This window comes from Alligator mississippiensis, chromosome 6 (genome assembly GCF_030867095.1).
Source record: "Alligator mississippiensis isolate rAllMis1 chromosome 6, rAllMis1, whole genome shotgun sequence".
In the NCBI taxonomy this organism is placed as follows: domain Eukaryota; kingdom Metazoa; phylum Chordata; order Crocodylia; family Alligatoridae; genus Alligator; species Alligator mississippiensis.
In genome coordinates this window covers 93,682,921-93,704,750 of record NC_081829.1, presented here as the reverse complement: position 1 = coordinate 93,704,750, position 21,830 = coordinate 93,682,921, and the positions used below count along the sequence as shown (strand labels likewise).

Genomic DNA, 21,830 nt, shown 5'->3' with positions numbered 1-21,830 from the left:
GGCCTGATTTCAGTTCAATGGTGCTATATAAATTGTTGTTAATAGTAGCGACAAAATGATCGACTTTAGACAAACAGTATCTGGAAGGTACTGATCAACCACTGCTAGAGGGAGACATGATCTTTCCCTAAGAGTCAGATGCGTTTCTGGAGTGGTTCTTCAGTGAAAAGCGATGCAAGGTCCTGTGCTTTGGACATTTAAAATCCATAGAAAGGTCCAGTAGGGGACAATCCTGCATTGCGGAAGGAGGTGGAATGGATGATCTAATAGCTCTTTTTCTATCAATTTTTCTGAATCTGTGATAAAGGAGACTGAAAGGAACATGCTTGGTATGTTTATTTCTTTATTGGTCTCCATTAATAGAGGTGCCCGGTTTACATACATCTATGCATGCGATACAGCCACAACACGAGAGAAATAAAAACAAAAGAATCACTGCATCACAAGCCTGTTTCCAGCAGTCCCGATCCTTCAGAGAGAGGTGCCAATATTCCCACAGTGTGCCACTGAGATAAACACTGTATGACATTTTAATGTTAATTTGCCGTAGTCAGAGGCTACACTTCCACCCTGAAGCATGAGGCTCTATTTTCCTTCTAATGCTCTCTCCAATCTCTCTCTTCTTTTCTCATTCTTTTATAAGCATACAGTCACTCCCTGAATCTCGGTTATTACCCACATTAGTATTGTCCTTTACAAACCGGCATTTCATGTATTCACCTTTTTTTCATTTCATCTTTGAGATTATTGTGACCGATGCCGTAGCAATCAATTACGTTTTCCCTTCCTCTGTGTTTCCTTCCTCCTCCCATCCAGGCTGCGTGTATCCAAGTCCTGTTGCATCTCGTTTTGAACTGACTTCTTTAGTGCAGGAGCTGCTGTAAATGATGTGCTTGCACAGGGCTTAAGACAGTGAATCGTAGCCTGACTGAGACCTTTACATACTGACATAGTTGTGACATCATATTCTGTTTGTCATATTGCAAGAAAAGTAACTTACCTTACCATTTCAGTGTTAATCTACCACATAAAGCACAGGAACATGACACTCAACTAATGACAGGGAGAGAAATCACTGCAGTTACTCTATTAAAACATCGAAGTCACCATCCTACTGAAACTCCCTGGCACATTTATTCATTGCTGAGGACCACAGATGATACTACATGCAGTGTATTCACAGTTTTCAGATTCTATCCTTCACTCAGGGTACTATTAATCTATTCAGGTTTAAAGTATCAGATGAAAGGAGCTGACATGGTTAAATAACTTAAAGTGAAACCTCCTAGAACCTGGGTTAAAGTAATAAGCAGAATATGCCATGTTGACTTGAGAGACGATGGTATCCGATCTAAACACTTGTTTTTTGCTTTTATAGACTACTATAGAGAGTCTTAGGTAGATTATTCTAGGCTGGGTTTAGAGTAGATAGATGGATTTAAGTCATTAAAGCCTGCCACTGGAGGTGGTTCAAGCGCCTTCATTGAACACCTTCAAGATGAAACTGGATGCTTATCTTGCTGGGATCCTATGACCCCAGCTGACTTCCTGCCCTTAGGGCAGGGGGCTGGACTCGATGATCTTCCGAGGTCCCTTCCAGCCCTAATGTCTATGAAGTCTATGAAATCATTCCAGATCATTTCATATTCTAAAAAGGTACCCCTTAGAAGACATTTCTGTGGGATTTTTTGGTTTTGCAACGTTCCTTACAGTAACGCAGATCGTGTTGAAGGTTTTGCAGACCCACAGAGAATCTGGAATGAGAGGAAGTTTCACACAGGTTTTGTTATTATTATTAATAATAATAATAATACATATTATCAATAATAATGTTTAGTTTATTATTAATTATAATAAATATTAATAATAATTATTAATAATAAAATAGTACGGTAATAATTATATTATTACTATTATACATTCAAAAATCCTATTTAAAAAAGGAAAACACCGTGGCTTGAAACTTTAGTAAAGTATAATCTCATTCATCATCTTAGCATGGTGGGTCACTTCCAAGCTATAATTCAATATGAAAATGGACTACTATGCCTCTACTGAACACTCAGACTGGAGTTACACTCTCTTGATAACACTGTAGGCTGGATTTTATGGTGGTGTAGAAGGGAGTAACTGCGTTGAAGTCAATGGAGTCACGCTGATTTATACCAGCTGAGGATTTGACACAAAGAGTAGAGTTAATCCCTCCAAAGTCTCCTATGCTGCAACAAGAGGCAATGCCCAATCTAGCAAGTTCAGCAAGACCCACAATATGAGCTCCTCCTCCAGAGAGTAAACTTTTCCACCTGCCTTTTAAGGACTCTTACCTGCAAAGGCCCCTGCAAATTGCCCTCCATGTTATCACTGAACTCTGGTAGAGGCACGTTAAACCCAGATTTCCCTTTTAACCAAAAGGTTTGTTGGTGCCCTTTGCCCTGGTAGGAAAAAAACAGTGTAGAGTCATTCAAAGAATTTAAGAGTGGGGAAAAATATGATCAACTGTAATTTTTTTTTGGAGTAGTGACCATTTTCTTGGTTATGTTCATACAGTGCTTAGGCATAATAGGGCTGCAGGCCAGGCAGCATAAATAACTATAATTAGTAATATTATTAACAAAGAATGCAAAAAGATTTTTTTAAAGGCACAGGATCCATTGGCCTCAGGTTCTGAGAGCTCTTAATGCTCACTGGAGCCACTGGAAGGAAAAAACACCAAATACACCACAGATTTAGGCTGTCTTGTTCTGGAAAGCTTAATTCTATTCTCCTCCAATTTTTGCAAATGCTACCCTGAGTGAAGCAGCTGTTACTGTGTGCACCATAATGGAGCCTGTCTGGACTATATCTGAGCATAGGGGCCTCTAAGACCATGTCATCCAGCCTAGGGGTCTTCCCACAAATCCAAAAGTTTGGTGGTGGGGGAGTAGCAGTAGCATTAATTGCAGTTCCCTTGCTGCCAAATTTCCATACCTTTGGGGGGCCCTATGGGGCAGATGACGTGGCCCTCCATGCTAGATCACACCAGCCTGCAGCGGGGCTGAAGTGGTGGGGCCAGACTGGCACATACCTGGATCTGGCACATAGCCACATAGTGGTTGAGCCGACGTCAATGTAATAACAAGCAGAGTTGGTGCCCTGTGGAGGCAGGGGGCAAGGGCACAGGCTCTGAGCCTGGGAGCTGAGGGCTTTGGATCCAAGAGTGGGAGAGAGAGGGGCACAGGATTCAAGAGTGGAGGGTGGGGGGCATGCATGGGCCTGAGGGAAGGGGCAGCAGTCTTACCAATGCTGGGAACTCCACAGTCTCAGCTGAGCTGCTGCTGCTGGTGCACATGCTCTGCCAGCCCCAGCTATTGCTCTCAAAGTGGCACAGCCAGGGACTGGTTTGGAGTTTCCAGCATTGGTATGCTGCTGGGGCAACACCGCTCCTAATTTGGCAACTGGGACCGGGGCCCCTCTCACTCACCGCTAGCTATACACCTGCCCAACATGTAGGGTCAGGTTGTCACGTGGCCAGATCTGGCGCATGGGTTTGAGCTGGTAAGTGGCTGGATCCAGTGAACAAGATTAAGCCATGTACAGATTCAGGCCAGTGCACAGGGCTGACTGCACCTGTGGACCGACCCAGTGCACCGAGCCCATGAGCTGGGTCCAGTGTGCAGACTGGCCCCTTGCTACTCATCTGGGCCCCAGAAGCTTGAGCACCACTGCCCTAGTATTAAACATCCATATCAGAATTGTTCATGTGTATTTAAACCAGGGCATTGCTGTTCATCTTAGTTCATATTCAGGAAAACATTCATCTTCCCACACTAAACATCCTTACAGAGTTATTCAGATAATGTCTAGTGCATTAGATCTAAGCCCATCTCGCATGCTGCATTCGTATACTACATTCTTGATATTTGTACCTTTACTTTTATGGTGCCTCTTCCTTGCAAGTTGTAACCTCCGATGGATTGCAGGGCATTAGCAGTGGTCATGGACACATGGATTCGAAAAGCTACAGCAAAACAGATCTGTTTAATTACTACATATAGGTGTATAGGCTGTCGGGAGTAAAACAGGAGCTGAAACGGTTACAGGTAAATCTCCAACTTGTTTCAAACCCCAGTATTTTTCTACTGGAGGGCTGTATTTTCCTTTTGTGCTGACTCTTCCTCTCTTCAATAGGAATTATAAACAGGATGTGGGTTTTGACTTGACCCCATTTCAAATGAAAACACTTCAGAGGAATCCTCTCCATGGGGAAAGCATACAGGTACCAAAATGAAACCTTTATTTTTCTCTTTGAATATTAGTGACTGTAACATCTGGGGCTATGTCAGCCTTCATTGTGTTGCACAACATGGCCATTCTGAGCTTCATGATAGCAGCAGAGAAAAAAAAAATAAACTAGCATATTGCAATATAAAGGAGATCTTTATTAGCCACATAGGGCAATGACACTGAACAGCATTGGTCTAAAGCCAATACGCATGCATATTTGCATAGTCATTCTTTACGGGGTTTCTTATTCTTTGTGAAATGTTACTCATTACCTCCTTGGATCACCCTTTGTTGGAAAAGGATGATCACAGGGGGAAAAAACCCACCGGGTTCAATTTACCTGATTATGAAACAGTTAACAAATATCAGTTAGCAGTGAGCCAAGCAAAACAATGCCCCGTTGAAGGTTAAGTCTCCTGTGCATCCCAAATACAAAACCAACATAAATGCTACCTACGCAAACTGGTACTTTCCATCCTTGAGGCCATATTAACAGTGTCTCCAAACAGGCAGTACCGTGGCATTGTGATTCCCACCACTCCTGCAACAACTGGGCCTAAAGGGCAAAGGAAAGAGCAAATCAGGAGGTTAATGAATTGGAGACCATTTTGGACTGTGCTGAAAGCCCTCTGTAGGAATGGCAGCAGGGTGGATAAAAAATGAACCATTTTAAAAAATGGATTTTTTTCATTTAAATCAGATAATTTGTATTGAATCATATTCTTTTTTGTTGTTGTTGAGATGCTTTTTAAAAAAAATAAACCTATATGAAGATAGTTTTAGAGTTTTGAATAATATGTATTAAGGTTATATCAAACAACAAGAACGTACTTTTTGTAGAAATGATTGAATCGAGGCTCGGTGACCAGTGATTTAAATCATGATTCAAGTCAATTGGATTTAATCCAAATCCATCCTGAATGGAAGGATCATTTTACTGCAGAAAGTGCCAAACTCCCAGAGCGAGACCAGAGCTCAGATGCAAAGGCGTGGAAATCTCAATGATGAGCCAGTTTTCAACTGACTCTCTCTGTTGACTCAGGCAGTTCATAACTTTCTCCAGCTCTGAAAGTGGGAAATAACCCCTAACAGCCAGCAGAACTGTAAGAAATGACTTTTAACGAGCCAAATATTGTAGCTTAGCTGCATTAGTAGGAGAGCTTCTGAAAATTTGATGCATGTCAGATAACTCCAACAATTATCTCCATCCCTCTCCCACCACCTCTTGGCTTGTAATGTTTACTGTTGTCACTGAACCATCCCCCCAAAAAGGATGATTGGTATTGCTACACTGGACCAGACTACGCAGGAGAATACCCTGAGTCCAACAGCGATCAGAACTAGTAGCTTCACAGAAAGTTACAGAAAGACCACAGAGGGCTACGTGTGAGGCCGGCTGTGGGTAGCAGACACACAGCATGGGGAAGGAGAAATCCCCTCTCATTGCAACTGGGCTTCTGGCATAGTCACGGGATAAGCTTGGTGAAACTCTCCGCTTCGTTGCTTCCCATCCAGACTTGACCGTGCTCCTATTCTCAGCTATACTCCTTGTGTGTGAATGAGCTAAACTTGTCTTGCCCTCCCATGCAATGTCTCATTGTCATACTGTAACCAATGTATGGGTTGTTACACAAACTAATAAAATCACACACAGCAGCAAATCAGGCTGCTTTCATGTGCGTGCGCATCTCTGCAGGACCTTCCATCCAGCAGATCACTTATCCGGCCATAAAAACAACACCAGAGTCTTCCCATCCCAAAATGCACGCAATATCCAAAAAGACCCAGATTCTTCTGGCATGTAACACTGGCCTCATTTATTAAAATCAGATCATTCATTTATCATTAGGCCTGTCTGACTCCAAGAGTAACTTTTTAGCTGGTGGCCTAAATGTAGGAATCAATATTATATTCAGTCTGCACTATCTCTTCACTATGTGTCAAGCCTTACTTTGAGTCCTGTCACTGGAATGAATTCCTGAAAAGTACTGCAGGTATTCCGGTGCACTTTGCTTCTCCACAAAGTCATCGCTCAGCACAGAAACGAAGCTATGCCAATATTTACCATGAGCAAATAGGAAGCACTGAATGGGAACATAGGCATCATTTAATTGAGTACTAAAGCAGAGCCCCAAAATTACTGTTACCATTGCACAATCTCTATATAACGCCTTCAATGTACAAGTATCAATAACGGTATCTGGAAGCATTTCTAGCTTTGCATTCTACAGCTAAAGCACCTTTCAAACCTACAATCTCAGAGTATTTTAGAAACAGTAATAAATCTTCCCAACAGCCTTGTGAGGTCAGCATATTATTGCCTCCTTTATATTAGGAAGTTAGGCTCAGAAGTTGGCTCTTTCATGACAGAGATGGAAACAGAATGCGTAATCACCAACTTTCTGTCCCACGCTGCGACCACCTGAATGTGCTTAAATCAAATAGGCAGACAAGGTCCTTTGGGTAAATCTGATATCTTTTATTAGAACAACTCCCTAAGTACCTCTCCAATATTAACCAGCTACATTTATCCCCCCACACTCTCCCAACCTGTCTCTCACCCACTGAGTCCTCAATTTACTTCTTTACTGACTGCTTTACTTGCATGCAGACCAGCCTCTGACTTCTTTACTATTCATTGCATCCAGGAAGAGCACACACACCAACTGCAGATGCTTCCTTAGCCTGACAAAGGTTTTTTGTACCCGAAAGCTTGCATAGAAGATTTTGTCCAACTATTTGAGTTGGACTAATAAAAGATATCAGATTTACCCAAAGAACCTTGTCCCTATGTCCAACACGGCTACAACCTATACCCCTGAATGAAGTAGGCAGACAAGGTTCTTTGGGTGAATCTAATATCTTTTATTAGAACAACTTAAATAGTTGGAAAACAATTATTAAGCAAGCTTTCAGGTCAGGCTAAGGAAGTTTTTGCAGTTGGTCTAATAAAAGATATCAGATTCACCCAAAGAAGCTTGTCTGCCTATGTCCTTAGACCAACACGGCTACAACCTACACCCCTGAATGAAGTAAGCATTTAACTCCATAGATGCAAGAAAGAATGAAGTTTTGGTGTTCAGTTTAATAATGGATAAACATGTGACGTGAGTCAAGGGAAATTTTGTTGAAATAAGACTGAAATAATCAGGTTCCCTCCTCACCCCCCTCAAAATTTGATCTGAATGTAACTTGACACCTTGCCCATCCTGAGGATAATTGATCCATTGAGCCAAACGCGAAATGTGGATGAGTAGCTTAATTTCTACTGAACAAGAAAACTAGGAGAGCAAATCCAGGTTTCAAAACCAGACTAGTCTCACATTATTTACCAGTGTTAAGGCCAATACGGAGCTTCAGCTTCTCTCCGGGCATGTGCCCTATCTTGAAAGGGATCATTGCACTGAGGAAGTGCAAAGACAATGTAGCAATTTCCTCAACGTGCTTGATCCCATTGCGGATGGGGAGGCCGCTGGCAACCATATAGGCATCTCCAATGGTTTCAACCTGGAACAATGAGAAATCAATAAAGAGCTTAAGCACCCATAGCAAATATTCCCCAAGATTAGGCTGCTGACAGACGTTTGGTTAAAGGCACGATGGGATATGATTGGTAATCCCAACAATCGTGCCTCCTGCCATGCCATGTGCATAGGAGGAAATGCGATTGTGGGATAGAGGATCAAATCCCAGTTGCAACAAGCAGGATCCATGGGGGTTGTTGGGTATATGGGGGATTGGGGAGGGGGGCTAGTGGGGTCTGCAAAAGGGTGGCTGTGGTCTGGGAGGGTTTGGTGGGATCAGGGGGGCAAGCAGGGTCTACAGGGAGACCTGGAGGGATTGAGGTAGGGGTTAAAAGGATCAGAGAGGTTCTCTAAACCTGCCAAATCCCCTCAGACCCCTACCCCACAATGCCACCAAACTGCCCCCAATCCTGAAAACTACTCCTGGGGCAGTTTTCCTGGCATTCACCAGGCCCAGGAGCTTCACTGAAGTGAATTGGGGTAGGGGGAAGAGCAGGTGCATTGCAGGGGTGGCAGCTCCATGGGGGTTTTTAGCAAGATGGGGGAAGTTCCCCCCCGCCTCCGAACCAGGAGCTATTTTTAGCTCCCTGACTCTCCCCACCCCCAGGTTAACAACCCCCCCTCTAGTGAACCAATCCCACCATCCCACCTGTTCCTCCCCTCACCCCAATTTACCTCCTCAGCTTTTGGCACCAGCAAACACTGGTACCGCCACCATTGGGAAAGGCTTACAGGGTGACAGGTTTATCAGGCTTGGGTGGGTGTGGGTGGGTTGTCCACCTAGGGATGGAGCAAGAGGCCAGAAGGATAAAAATAACCCAGTGCCAGGGGTGAGTAGAAAAAGTGCTGTCCTGGGGCTGAGGCCAATGGCTGGGCTTTCCCAGCCCCAGGGCTGTGCAGGGAACGCGTACAGAAGTTCAGTTAGATCGGTCTCACTGGACCGGATCTAATTAGACTACCTCTGAGGTCAAGTTAAATTAGATCAGGTCAGCCATTTGAAGACCGATCTAACCTTCCTGAACTTCTATACAGTTCACACTTAACTAGGGATCTAAGTATATGGTCCACACCTGGGCAAACTAAGTTAGATCAGGTGGCCATGATCTAACCTCCCTCAATGTCTACACCTAGCCTGAGCATGGGTATTTCTATTCATGGTGTCCTGCAATGATCTAGTCATTGGCATACTTCCACTCATTTTAATAAATTCTGACTAAAGAGCAGTTTTCCCCAAGTAATTACAAACAGGTGGCCTGATTCTACCTTCATAAGCTCCCACTGACTTAAACGGAGGCTCAGCAAACTCAGTGCTGCTGGATCAGGCCCGGCCCTTTCTCTGTCTAACGAACAGGAAGCTAGGTGCCTCACCTTGTACACATCGTATGTCTTAGTAATGTTATCAAACAGGCTGTACAGGTCATTCAGAAGACTGACCACTTGCAGGGGGGAGCTAAGAGAACACAAGTTGGTGAACCCAACAATGTCCGAGAAGCAGATGGTCACAGAATCAAAACTCTCTGGCTCCACTGATTTCCCAGCAATGAGCTGCTCTCCAATGAAACTAGAAAAAGGAAGACAAATTATCGTTTCCTTCATGTCTTTTCTCTCTTACCACCTCACCATAAAAATATTTGGAAGTATGCTGAAGAGACTGTTTAAAGCATTTCCAGGTTTCCTTAAAACACATGCAGCTGGGATGTTACTCCAGCTTCCACGCTCTAGAAGAGCGTTCTCAAAGCAACGTAACAAAAACTTGTTGAGGAGTAAAAATAGCCAGTTTATTGAGGCCATTGGCTGAACAGTATAGCTTCATTAATTCCCCCTGCTCCCCCTGCCTTTCTCTTCTACCTACCCATTATTTCTGGTTTCCGACCATATGTTCTTTGGGGTGAGCACCATCTTTTTACGTGTGTGTGTGTGTGTGTGTGTGTGTGGTTCTACTTCTCCTTGCCCAATGGAGTCCCAGGCTATAACTGGGTCTACAAGGCACTATCGCATATAGTGGTTAATAATTAACAAATTAAAAGCAGTAGAAGAGTGCAGGGTGAAAAGTTATTTAAGATAAAAGGCAATGTTGGCTCAAGAAAATTGGGTATGAATGGACAGTGATAAATTTAGGCTGGGGGTTATCAACCATGAGAATAGTGAGGTTGTGGAACAGCCTTCCAAAAGGGGCGCTGGGGACATTAAAAAAATACTTCAAATATGAATACCAGTAAAGGTGTTAAAGGGCTTATATGGCATGGTGTCCATAATAGCAAAGGATTGGACTCAATGTCCCAGGAGGTCCTTTTCCAACCTTTTCTTATCCTACAATTATAGTTTCATTAGTATCAGAGCCTAAGCCATTCAGCAGTATAAGACCTCTGCCGTGAGTGTGAACCATAGTTAAGCATATAATGATTGCCACTTTCAGCTATATAAAACAGTGTATAGTCAGCATATGTTACACGAGCACTTTGAGGTAGCCTCTACATGCATGGTTCGTTCTCTCACCAAATTCTATTGTTGACAATTTAGGAAACACACTGGAGATGTTTAATTACCTAGGCAACAGTGATGACAATAGTTTGTCCGTCTTTCTCTTCTCTGCCATCAGCTGGTTTGTCCTTTCTTCCACGACTTCCTCCAAGCGATTGGCATACTTTTCCAGTTTATTCACCATGTTGTCCAAGATACTGACATGGCTTATGGAAGTGTTCAAGCAGATTATTTTTACTTAGAGCGTTCTACTAAGTGACACAGACTATTGACACATACTGTATTTCACTTCCATTTCCTTCAGAGGACTGTAAATTCCCTCACTCTGCTAGATTTAACTGGGGGAAAGGAGTGCTGATTACTTGGCTCTTCTCTGCTGTGACCCATTTCATCTGTTCTCTGTTTAAGCATGGTTTGATCACATGAGTACTTGGATAAGTGAAAGCCTTAGAGAATATATGTACGATATTGGAAATGTTGAATGAACTGAAGCAACGACCTAGAATAATTTAGGAAAATGCATTGCTGCTGGAAAATACTACCGAAATGCTAAAATTGAAATGCCATCAATATATGAGAACCTAACCTCCTTTACAATTTGTCGTTCTGGATAATTACATGATAGCTACTTAAAACTTCACTATAGTTTTGTCTGAGTTGTTTAGCATACTTATCAGTGGCAAACACCTACAAGTGCCATAACTGAGAAAGATTAAAGAAAATAATCCTCTAGCTTTTTAATTTTCTAGGGTTTGTTTTTTGGGAGGTTTTTTTACACATAATTAGTTTAATCATTTCTCCTGTGCAAGTCCTTCTTGCAGCAGTAAAAGAAAGAAAAATGCTTAATATACAGAAAATAAAAATAGAAATTTGGCAGGGAGAGGTCTAAGGCAGATGCCAAGCCTGAAACAACTATAAGTTCTCTTCTTTCTAAGAAGGGATTAGATTTCAGGTTTACTTTTTATTCATTGCCTTGCCTCCCTTCATGGTTTGAACTAGATATTAATGCTCTCAACCGCCTGTCCTAAAGTATGCTATTAAATAGCTGCTGCTTCCCACCTGAAGCAGCTGAATTTCAATGGTGAGCAAACAATTCTTCCAGACTGTAGTCTATGAAACACTTGGGTCTTATTGAATGAAAGAGATATATGGTATCACTCTTACACGAGTAAGAATAACTCACCCTTCAGGGCTTGCTTCTCTTAACAATCTTTTCACAGAGGAAAACGTTGGTCTTCTCTCTGGGTTTTCATCCCAACAAGCTCTCACCATTGAGCTGATCCTTTCACTGCATTTCTCCCCTGAGAGAGAAGGCCGCAGAGGGAAGTGTGTAGAAGGATCCTTGATTCTATTGATGATCTCTAAATACAGCAATGATAATGTTTCAGGATTTTTTTAGTCCATTATTTATTTTGCTTTTAACATGTCCCATTCTTTGGACCACATAGCCCTTGCCCTTAATACAGGAGAAGGTGGGAAGGGAAGAGAGAAGTATCTTTTTTTGTTCCCTACACACCAAAGATAATCACACGAGGGAGGACAAAGGTCTGCTCCTGCCATGCGTTCTGAAGAGCTGACTGGCATCAGACGTGGCAGCAACATCCCACAGGTGAGATCATTTAACTTCTTGAAACTCTGGGAGAAAAATGTGCCCACAGAGGCAACTCTTCCCCATTTCACTTAAGTATCACAATTTAATTCTTTGCATGTAAATGTTTGGCCTCCTCCTTGACCCGAAAACTTCCAAATACAGTTACTTTCCAAGAGAAGATGAATAAAAGAGGATACTTTCCAATAAAAGATGGATAAAAGGGGATCCACAACAAAAATAGAACATATTGAATTTACTCAAATAAAAAGAAGGTCAAACAATAAAGCAAGATTTTCCTGTAAGTAATATGCTGCAAGGATCCTAAGGGGTTAGGGATCACAAGTTCACTGCTATATTTGAAACGTGATGAAACATTTTTCACTGGAAGCAATGAAAAAGAGTGATCAGGAATTAAGGTAGAGCTAGGAAATCAGCATGGAACTATTGTTCAAGTTATACCTTCTGCTTCCTGGTCCAGGTCGTGAAAAGGGCCATCCTCATTGTTATTAATCAGCTCTTTCATAATTATAGCAAAACTGTAGACATCCCCCTTTTGGGTCCCCTGGAATGGATACTCCTCAAGCCTGAGAAGTTCTGGAGCTGTCCAGTAGAGCTCTACAAGGCAACACAGGAAACAGCAGGACAGACTGTGTTCAAGGTGCATCAACTTCACTGCGGTTCTTTACAAAAACAGACCAGTTAGTCAGCTTTTCAAAATCCCCTACAACATATTATAGGACATGTTGTGCTTTTGCAATGCTTTCCAGTGGCCTCCTCTGAGGCTTTCATTGTGGCTTGCAAGTACTCATATATGTGTTCACAACATCCCTCTGGTAGCAATGTAGAGAGTAAAGCCCTTTTCCTTGCCCCCAAGAGAGTCAAGAGGGGACTCTGGTATCAACAGGGGTGGGGAATAGAATGATGGTCCATGGGCTTTTCCAGCAGTTGGGTGCATTTGGGGGGACAGGTAGATTAGGCCCACACACAGTTTTGGGTAGATTGTCCTTGGCCCTTCTCAGCAGGGGACCTAGGAGTTAACACTCCATTGAGTTGCAAGGAGCAGTTAACATTCCTCAGAGCTACTGTATCAGGCCATCAGCAGACTCAGGCAATCACCACTACATTGGTTGCACTGGGTTCATGATTTCAAGCTTTTCTGTGCAACCATGAAGAATAGAAACTTACTCTCTCTCTCACCAAATTCTATTGTTGACAATTTAGGAACATACTGAAGATAAAAGAGGTTCTCGTGTGATCGTGTAACTAGTACTTATGACTTAATCCAGACCTGGGGTACCAAACAAGAATTATTCACCAAAATTATGCATCAAACATTTTCATGCAACAAATCAGTTGTTGAAAATCGTATCAGCTGCTTGGTACTGATTCATGAACAACAGGCAAAAATTGACCAAATAAATAATTTGATGACAGCTCTTGGCTCACTGACATGCAGCATCACCAGGAAAAAGAAATCTGGGCAAGTTCTAAAGCAGGTTTGAAATACGTGCTATCCAATGACGTCCTGCAGATAAAAATGTGCTTGAAGACCATTATTAAGGAAAGCGTCTGCTTATGTAGTCAATTCATCCTTTTGTTTTGGAACACCCCCTACATTTGCAATTCCCACATAATTCTCTTACCATCATATTTGGTGGTTTTCTCAGTGATTACTTGGCATTTCTTTCCGTACTTAAATTCCCACAACCCAAATCCACACAGCTTCACTTGCATGCCATTATCCACCAAACAATTGGAAGGTTTCAGGTTTCCATGCGAGTTCAGTGGGCTGCTGTGAATAAATAGCATTCCCTACAAAAACAGAAACATTATAATAGAATTTGCAATGGCTAAGAGAACACGTTACAATGGCTGCTGTCCTAGCACCAGGTATATGGAAGACTGAAATCTCTTGGGCTGAACAGAAGAATACAGTTTTGGTTGAGACTTCAAGAACTACAAAATATAACCTGCCCTTAGCCCTGTTTTGATCTGACGAAATATCAAGGCTTTTGTTCGAAAAGATCAGTGTGTATATGTTGGTCAATATGTCCTTGTGATTCTTTCCCTGGCCAAACCCAATAAAGTCTGCCAGCTATGCCCACATTTTGTCTGTGTGGCCATATTTTCCTATCATTGTCCTCTCTCTCACTCCTGCTCCATTTGGTTGTCCTGTTCACTCACGGCACCTGTTCTTAGGATGGGCCTCAATCCTAGAAACTATTCCACAGGCAAATGCCTCATTTTTAAAGTAGAAAAGTATCCCACTGTGGAACAGCTTGCAGGATTGAGACTTATTTGTGTAGATCTCATAGGTATTTACGGGTCATCCACTGCATTAGTATGTGGGCACCTCACAATCTACACCTTATTCAACCTCAGTAGCCCTGTGAAATAGGGAAGAACTATTTTTCCCTATTTTACAGATCAGAAGAGAAGAAAAGTAGAGAAAGAATAAGTGACAGTGTTTGGTCATACAGAAAAGTCTATGGCAGGGGAATACATTTTCCAAGTGCTAGGTTTGTCCCCCAATCACTGAACTAAGATATTAGACTATAAACTCTTCAGGAAAAGGACTCAATTGTATGTTTTCTCAATTTCTAACTCGAGGGAGCCCCAGCCAGAGTGAGGCCCTTCACAAATGGTTATCATATAAACTAATCAATTTAACTACTAATTGCTGGGATATCCAGGAGTTCCGCAAGATCCTTGGAGAGCGCCACGGGAAGTGTAAGGAGATAAGCAAATAAGGGCAGGCTTAGGCTTTCCTTTCCTGACCAGTCTCCTGCCCCCACTGACCAACCCCTGTGCAAGAAGGTAAGCACTTTAATAAAATAATTTTTTTAATGGGGTGCCACTCAGTTCCTAAAAATTACAAAGCGGTGCCTTAAGTTTAAAATCATTGAGAACCACTGTGCTAATGGCTGTAAGGAGTACCCAATGCAGGAGAACTTGTCTCAAAAAGCTTCCTGTTTTAAAAGTCTTAAAATTTGGGGCTTTCCCCCCCGCTTTTCCATCTTTTGCTTTTTCATGTTATCGGCACAAGAGACTGCAACTAAATCCTCAAGTTAAGGTTGTGACAATAAAATATATACTGATCTAATAATTATTCTTGAAACCCTATCAGATCTCACAGCACTCCCATTGGTGCATATCCAGGCAAATGAAAGTCTGACTACTGGTATAGTGTACTATTTTCACCAATATCTGCAAAACACTCAAATAAAAAAGAGCACTTTAATGTTCCTGTTCGCTTTTGTGATAACTCTTTCTACTAGAAAAGAACTTAACATTATACTCACATTGGCTATATCATAGGCAAAAGAGAGTTTGAATATCCAATCCAATTCAATATCAGAGTTCCTCAAAACATCCTGAAAAAACAGAAACATTATCTTTGAATGACTCAACAGGCTGGGATGCAATAAAACTTCTTTTCAAGTGTCAGGCTGGATGGGTAAATACCAGGTAATGTAACTAAAAAGAGAGGTAGGACCTGACTCCTCTCTCCCATGGTGTTCATGTCAGTGCAACATCAGGAGTGACTCTGTTTAGATCAGTGATTGACAGAGGTGTTGAGCAGTGAATCAGGACCACTTGCTACCAGCTGAGATTAATGAATTAAAGGTGAAATTAGATCCTATTTACTGAGTCACTGAAAATTGGATATTACTTTAATGTATTAAACTGGCTAATAAATTGATGTAGCCTTATTTAAAAAATAGAAGTACTTTGGAATATCACTGCAGGCACTGCCAAAATCTTCTGATAGCAACTCTGTTGAAAGGAAGGTTTAGCCTGTAACACTAAAAAGTCTTAAACTCATTTTGAGTGCAGAGAATTGAGAAGCAAAAACTAGGTCTGTTGTTGTTGCAAACAATGCCATAGGCTTTACCTGTAGGCTTCCTTTCTTGCAGTAGTAGGTAACAATACAAATATTTGGAGTCTCAGTGCATAAGCCCAAAAGGCAGTCAATCAGCAAGGGATTAAATTATCCCAGCAAGATAAATACCAGATTCACCCAAAGAACCTTGTCTGCCCAACAACATAGGCATCCAAGTGTTTCTGAAAGGAATCCAGAGTAGGTGCCTGCACCACCCTTGGGGGGAGTTTATTCCAGGCCCTGGAGACTCAGACAATAAAGATATTTTCCCTTATGTCCAGCCTAAAACGGTCTTCCAAGAGTTTGTGACTGGTGGACCTAGTCTTCCCATGAGGTGTCCTTCTCCCAGTCATTTTTCCTTAACACATATATATTTGGTCTCCAAATGATCAATTTTTGGTGACATCATCCACATGCTAGTGTCCAGCAAATGCAAGTTCCAAAATTGATTCAATTTGCATGAATGTTTTTGAGTTTATAAGACAAGAAGCTGAGTAAAGATTTGTCTAATATTCACTGCCTCTATGGTGCATTATCTCTATGCATCCACCCTTTTGTTGATAACAGCAGTGGTATTTAAATTATTCTGCAGAGTCCTGTTCTCTCTTTCCGTTCCATTATTTACAAGAAAGGAGGCAGATAAAAACAAGGCAGTGCTAAAGCAACGATGACGTAGGAACAAGAAGAGACGTATGGGGATTCTAAGTCCTAGCAATTAGATGCCAAGAAAGCCTTCATGTCAACTAAAAAAACAGAAGGTAGCAAAAATGGCTAGCAAACAAAAGGAAAAAAATCATACCCTACCTGACTGGAAAAGAGCTCCAAAGAGCTCTTTTGCCAGCTCTCTTAAAGAAGCAAAAACTAAGTCTGTTGTTGTTGCAAACAATGCTGGAGGCTTTACCTGTAAGCTTCCTTTCTTGCAGTACTGGGTAACAATACAAATATTTGGAGCCTCAGTGCATATGCCAAAGAAAGTCACCAGATTCTCATGTCTCAGCTCACGCATCTGAAAGTAAATCAGTTTCTGTCAATTCATTGCGTTTAGATGACAGGAGCACCTTCAGTGGGTTTCTTAATTCTGGTATCTTATGAAAATCTTACAAGACAGAACCAAAAGAAAAACCATTAAATAAACCAAAACTGGCTAGTTTGGGAACGTTCCTACAATTTATTTATGTCTTCATTCAAATGCCTAATATTTGACATCCCTACACCTGTCTATTCCACAGTTGGATGGCCACAGTTCCCCGTTACTTTGGTGTAATATCTTTCTCACTTCATACTCCTACAATACCTCTAAATATCTGACATAATTCATCTCCTGCCTTAACGTATAAAGACCAATAATATATATAAATACCTTCAAAATACTATCAACTGTTATTCCCTGGTTTATCTCAGCAATATAAATAATTAATTTTGGGGCCAGATTCTGAGACTCTTATTCATGTTGAATACACCAGACATCTGTAAGGGAGAGCCAAAGGCTCCTGTTACTTTAAGGGTGGAGGAGCAGCAGAGAGAACCTCAGTCAGGGAAAGCTATTCATGATGAGCTGCTAGAGGACAGGTATTTGGGGAGTTGCCTGATGCAAGCACTTATCACAGAACTAGCTGTGCTTCAGTAGCACTGCTAGAGACTTACACGGGAGACAAGATAGGAGCATAGAAGAAACCAGCAGCAGCACGTCACCCTAGGGCTGAACCAGCAAGCTGCATCAGGAAACACCCGTGGCAGCTCAGGGAGGCACCTGAATAGCAGGAGGCAGGGCCAGGGCGGTATATATTGAGCCAGGAGGGTCAATCTGGCCCTGGGGGATGCTGAGGCAAGAGCTCCTGAGCAAGGGAAATGCAGGAGCTCTGCTACTGGGCACCGGGGCTGTCTTGAAAGGAAGTGAACATAGTGCTGATGCCCCACATGGGAATAGTACCTGGGGTAAGGGGAAGCCTTGCTATGCAGGCAGGTAGCCGTTGGTTATTTTTGGACTTGAAGGCTGTGTCCATATGAGATCAGCCATGCGGTATGTGGTGCTGCAGATATATCTGTGGTGCCATGTACCACCTGTTCAGTAGTTCTTTGCACGGCAATGGAGCCTTGTGGACCATCTTTGACCCCTGGATATCCAGAGAAAAAAGCAGAGCAGCGCACATGCGGGCAGTGCACGCTGCTCAAAAGCAGAGCAGATGGGATGCCCCCCAGCTGGGCTCCATATGGCAGGATTGCCATTGCTACAGCCCCGGGAGGTCCCCAGGACCCCGGGTAAGGCTGCTGAGGCCAGCCCAGTGCTGGCCCCAGCCTCCTGTACCACCTCTGGGGTAAAATGCTGCACACCAGAGCGCATGTGGCATAGGCATTCCCTGGAGAGAAGTGGCGGCGGCACAAGGCGCACCACTGCTAGTTGTTCCCAGGGAACCAAATGTCCATATCACATGTGGATGTGGCCACAGGAGGGGTTGTTTGCGTTTTGAAGCCTTACTCTTTGGTTACAGCATCAACTGGTGGTTTGGGAAGGGCTGAAAGGGGAGTGAGAGGAGGCCACAGCAGGGGTGCCTGGGGATTTAACCCACAGCAGGGTGTCAAGGGCATGGCAGCATTTAGACCCCTGCTAGGGGCTTTGATTCAGGATTTAGGCCCAAGGGGGAGTTTAAAACCCAGAGAGAGAAAGAAAGAAAGAAAGGCTGAAACCTAGCTTGGGCAAGAGCGGGGTAAGGGCCATGGCAGCCAGTACCCAGAAAGGGCAGGGTCAGGGTGAGGGGGACCCCATGCACAAAAAGAAAAGAGCTAAGAGCCCAGGAGGCTAAGCAGGCTCAGCAAGTGTGCCCAGGACAGGGCAAAGAGAAAGCTGGATAAGGCAGTCAAGGACTAGAATCCAAAAGCCAGGCCTGGCACAGCGGGCCTAGGGTAAGGGAACCAGCAAGGCTGGGAAGGCTGAGACCCTGACAAGGGGTCTTAAGTGGCCTGCTACCAGGTTGGGGCCAAGTGCACACTGAGCTCGTTAACTGGTAATACTGCAAGGAATAGATATGGCTGTCAAGCAAGTCAGAAGCTGTGATTAGCCCTTAAAGCAAACAGGTGCTCTGGGTGAACTAGCTGGCATCTGGAGGTACTGGAGCTCACTGTAGTACTGATTAGTAGGGGTGTGCAAAATGGGCTGCATTTGATTTGGATTCAGCCCGAATCAGGGACAGCGATTCGATTTGTTGATTTGGATCAGTCCCCGATTTAATTTGGCACAATCTAAATCTGAAGATTCGATGCCGATTCGGAGAAACAGTGATTCGGCAACAGACACAACTTTAAATGTCTTTTTTACATACCTCGAGGCACCAGGTGCAGCTCATGATCACTGCGATGCTGGGGTGCATGGAGCGTCCCACAGGAGTGTGGAGAGGCCCCCCACGTGCTCAGTGGCAAACCTGGAAGTGGACTGGAAGTACTCCTGGTCCACTTCTGGGTCCACCACCAAGCACGCAGCCCCTGCCCCCCCCCCGGCTCGGCTATTGGCTGCAGGGGGACCCTGGGTGCCCCCCAAGACCAGTCACTGAGCAAGGGGGCACAGGGGGCGGGCCCCCCACATGCTCCCCAGCAGACCTGGAAGCGGACCGGAAGTGCTTCTGGTTCACTTCTGAGTCTGTTGCCGAGCACGCTGGGGACCCCCTCACACTCCTGTGGGACGCTCCATCTGCCCCAGCATTTCAGCAATCATGAGCCGCCTGGTACCTTGAGGCATGTAGAAAAAACATAAAACTGTGTCTACGTCTGAATCGTCAATGTCTGATTCTTTCCGAATCTCTCCGAACTGATTTGGAGGGTTCCGATTTGATTCGGAGAGATTAAAGGGTCTCCTGATTCAATTGAAATCGGAGACTCGGCCACTGAATCGGGCCAAATTGAATCAGTGACCAAAGCTTTGCATCACCCTACTGATTAGGTAGCTCCCTTCTAATCAAATAATTACATCAAGGCATGGCCAGCGAGTAGGAAGGGGAGGCACCACAGAGCTGCAGCGGGTAAGGGTTGTGTGGCCACCAGGGGTGTCACAGTCACCAAGCGTGGTTACAATATATCCCTACTGAAATCAATTGGATAACTGTGGAGTAAATATTACTCAACATTAAAACCAATATTACAGTCCAACTCAGAGATCTTTCCTCAAAAGTCAGTCAAGGGAGGGCTTCTGTTACTGTTTCTCTATGTGTAAATATTTTTCTGGGTCTGGGTACATGAACTAGTTTATATTAGAAAGAGGGGAAGGATTCCTTGTATGTCAGCTAGGCCAGGTAACAGTACACATGAACACTTACCTCGTGGTAAACGAAAGATAAAACATAGTGGCTTAATACTCCATCGTAGCCAGATTTTCCGAAGATATCAGATGCTTGATGCTGGGCACTTTCAAAAGGCTGGTAGTTAGTGGCCTAAATGGAAACTAAAGTGCTATTGCAACTTTGATTCTCAATATTCATACTGAAAACCTGGTACTCCAGTCCTATGAAAGTACACTGTGAGCATGTCTACAGGTGCATTTATTCCAGCTTAGACTGTGCAGTAAACTACTGCAAAGTAAGGGGGTTTGGGTAGGTGTCTATACACGAAGGGATTAGGACGAAGATTTGCATCCAGTTCTCTGCAGCCATTCAATGGGCCCTTGCTGCCACTGGAGGGAGCTCCAGGCACCACTTGGGTGCAAGCCCAGGGGCTGATAGGGAGCAGTGGGCCAGGAGACAGCTCTCCTGGCCCTGGATTGTGGGAGGGAGGCTGCCTTCTACAGGGCAGGGGATAATGTTCATCTGCCACTACAGCAGGGAGCTCCTGGCCCCAAGGGCTCCCCAATCAGGGGCATGGGCTTGGAAAGAGCTGCAGGAATAGGACAGGTCCCAGCCGTCAGTGCCTTGCCCCGATCTACTGGTAGGGCAGCTAGCAGCGAGCTTGGGCTGGTAGCTGCCCCACTGGTGGATCAGGGCAGGGGGCTGGGACCTACCTCCCCCCTGCAGCTCTTTCCAAGCACTGTGCCTCAATCACCCAAGCAGGGCGCAGGGCTGGGACCTGCCCCTGACCGAGACGGTTCCCGGCCAACCCCAGGCTGCATGGGAAAGTTTGCATGTGCAGCCCAGAGCTGGCTGGAGACTGCCCGAAACAGGACAGTCCCCAGCCACCTCCAGGCTGCATGTGGTTTCTTGCGCAGCCTGGGGCTGGCTGGGAACTTTCCCAGTCTGGGGCAGGTCTCAGCCAGCTTCAGGCTGGGCAGGGAACAGTCCCTATGCAGGGAGCTCCCAGCAACAGCTGCAAATGAAATTGTGGAGTGGGGGCCGGGGAGCTCCACGATCAGGATCAGGGAGTCTGGGCTGGAAGCTCCCTGCTGCTGGGCCAGGGGGACATAGTTCCCACACAGGCACATGGGGCAGGGGCTGGGGAGCTTGTACCTCCCCAGCTTTGTGCTTGTGGAGCTGGGTGAGGAACATGCTCCCCAGCCCCCACCAGCAGGGAGCTCTCAGTGCCAGCTCCAGGACCATGGGGCCGCTGCTGAGAGATGCTCATCTCTCAGTGCAAGCTCCATGCTCACGGGGCTAGGGCTGGGAGTCTCTTATCTCCCAGCCCAACCTCTATGGTCTTGGGCTGGGAGATAAGGATCTCCCAGCCCAAGCTCTCCAGTAATGGGGCTGGGGCTGGGAGATGCTTTTCTCCCAGCCCCCCACTTCTTGATCATGATCTGGGGGCAGGGGGCTTGGAGTTCCCTGCTGCTGGGGCAGGGGGACAAAGTCCTCACTGGGAGTCAGATTTTGCACCTACACAAGTGCTACAGTGCCATTACTAATGCTGAGTAAATTTGCTATTTGCATTTTAAGGTACCAAATTGACTCGGTGTTAGGGAGGTTTACTATGAAGTGAACATGTGCGCATGTAGACGCACATGCTTGTTTCGCAGTAAACTATGCTAATGCAAAGTTTAGTGTCTCATGTAGGCACACCCTGTATTTCTGAACCAGAGAAATGAAAGAGTCTTAATAGCTGAGATTTCATCTGCTATAGGGTAGAGGCATCATATGAGCAATTACCAGAGAGCAGCTGGCATGCAAGAAATCCCTAC

General features: G+C 44.3%; 1 protein-coding gene across 1 annotated transcript in view; it reads right to left on the bottom strand.

Moving 5' to 3' along the window:
- Nucleotides 1-339: 339 nt before the first annotated feature.
- LOC102572749 (guanylate cyclase 2G) overlaps nt 340-21,830 on the bottom strand; it is a 48,380-nt gene continuing 26,889 nt past the window's right edge. The window contains exons 11-23 of the mRNA XM_059730348.1: nt 20,047-20,160; nt 16,542-16,748; nt 15,162-15,233; nt 13,503-13,671; nt 12,319-12,474; nt 11,452-11,629; nt 10,334-10,474; nt 9,156-9,348; nt 7,596-7,770; nt 4,721-4,819; nt 3,906-3,997; nt 2,325-2,432; nt 340-1,754 (exon numbers count right to left, since the gene is read on the bottom strand). Coding sequence (XP_059586331.1) covers nt 1,707-1,754; nt 2,325-2,432; nt 3,906-3,997; nt 4,721-4,819; nt 7,596-7,770; nt 9,156-9,348; nt 10,334-10,474; nt 11,452-11,629; nt 12,319-12,474; nt 13,503-13,671; nt 15,162-15,233; nt 16,542-16,748; nt 20,047-20,160 — 1,752 coding nt within the window. The 3' untranslated portion in view covers nt 340-1,706. The remainder of the gene's footprint in view (nt 1,755-2,324; nt 2,433-3,905; nt 3,998-4,720; nt 4,820-7,595; nt 7,771-9,155; nt 9,349-10,333; nt 10,475-11,451; nt 11,630-12,318; nt 12,475-13,502; nt 13,672-15,161; nt 15,234-16,541; nt 16,749-20,046; nt 20,161-21,830) is intronic.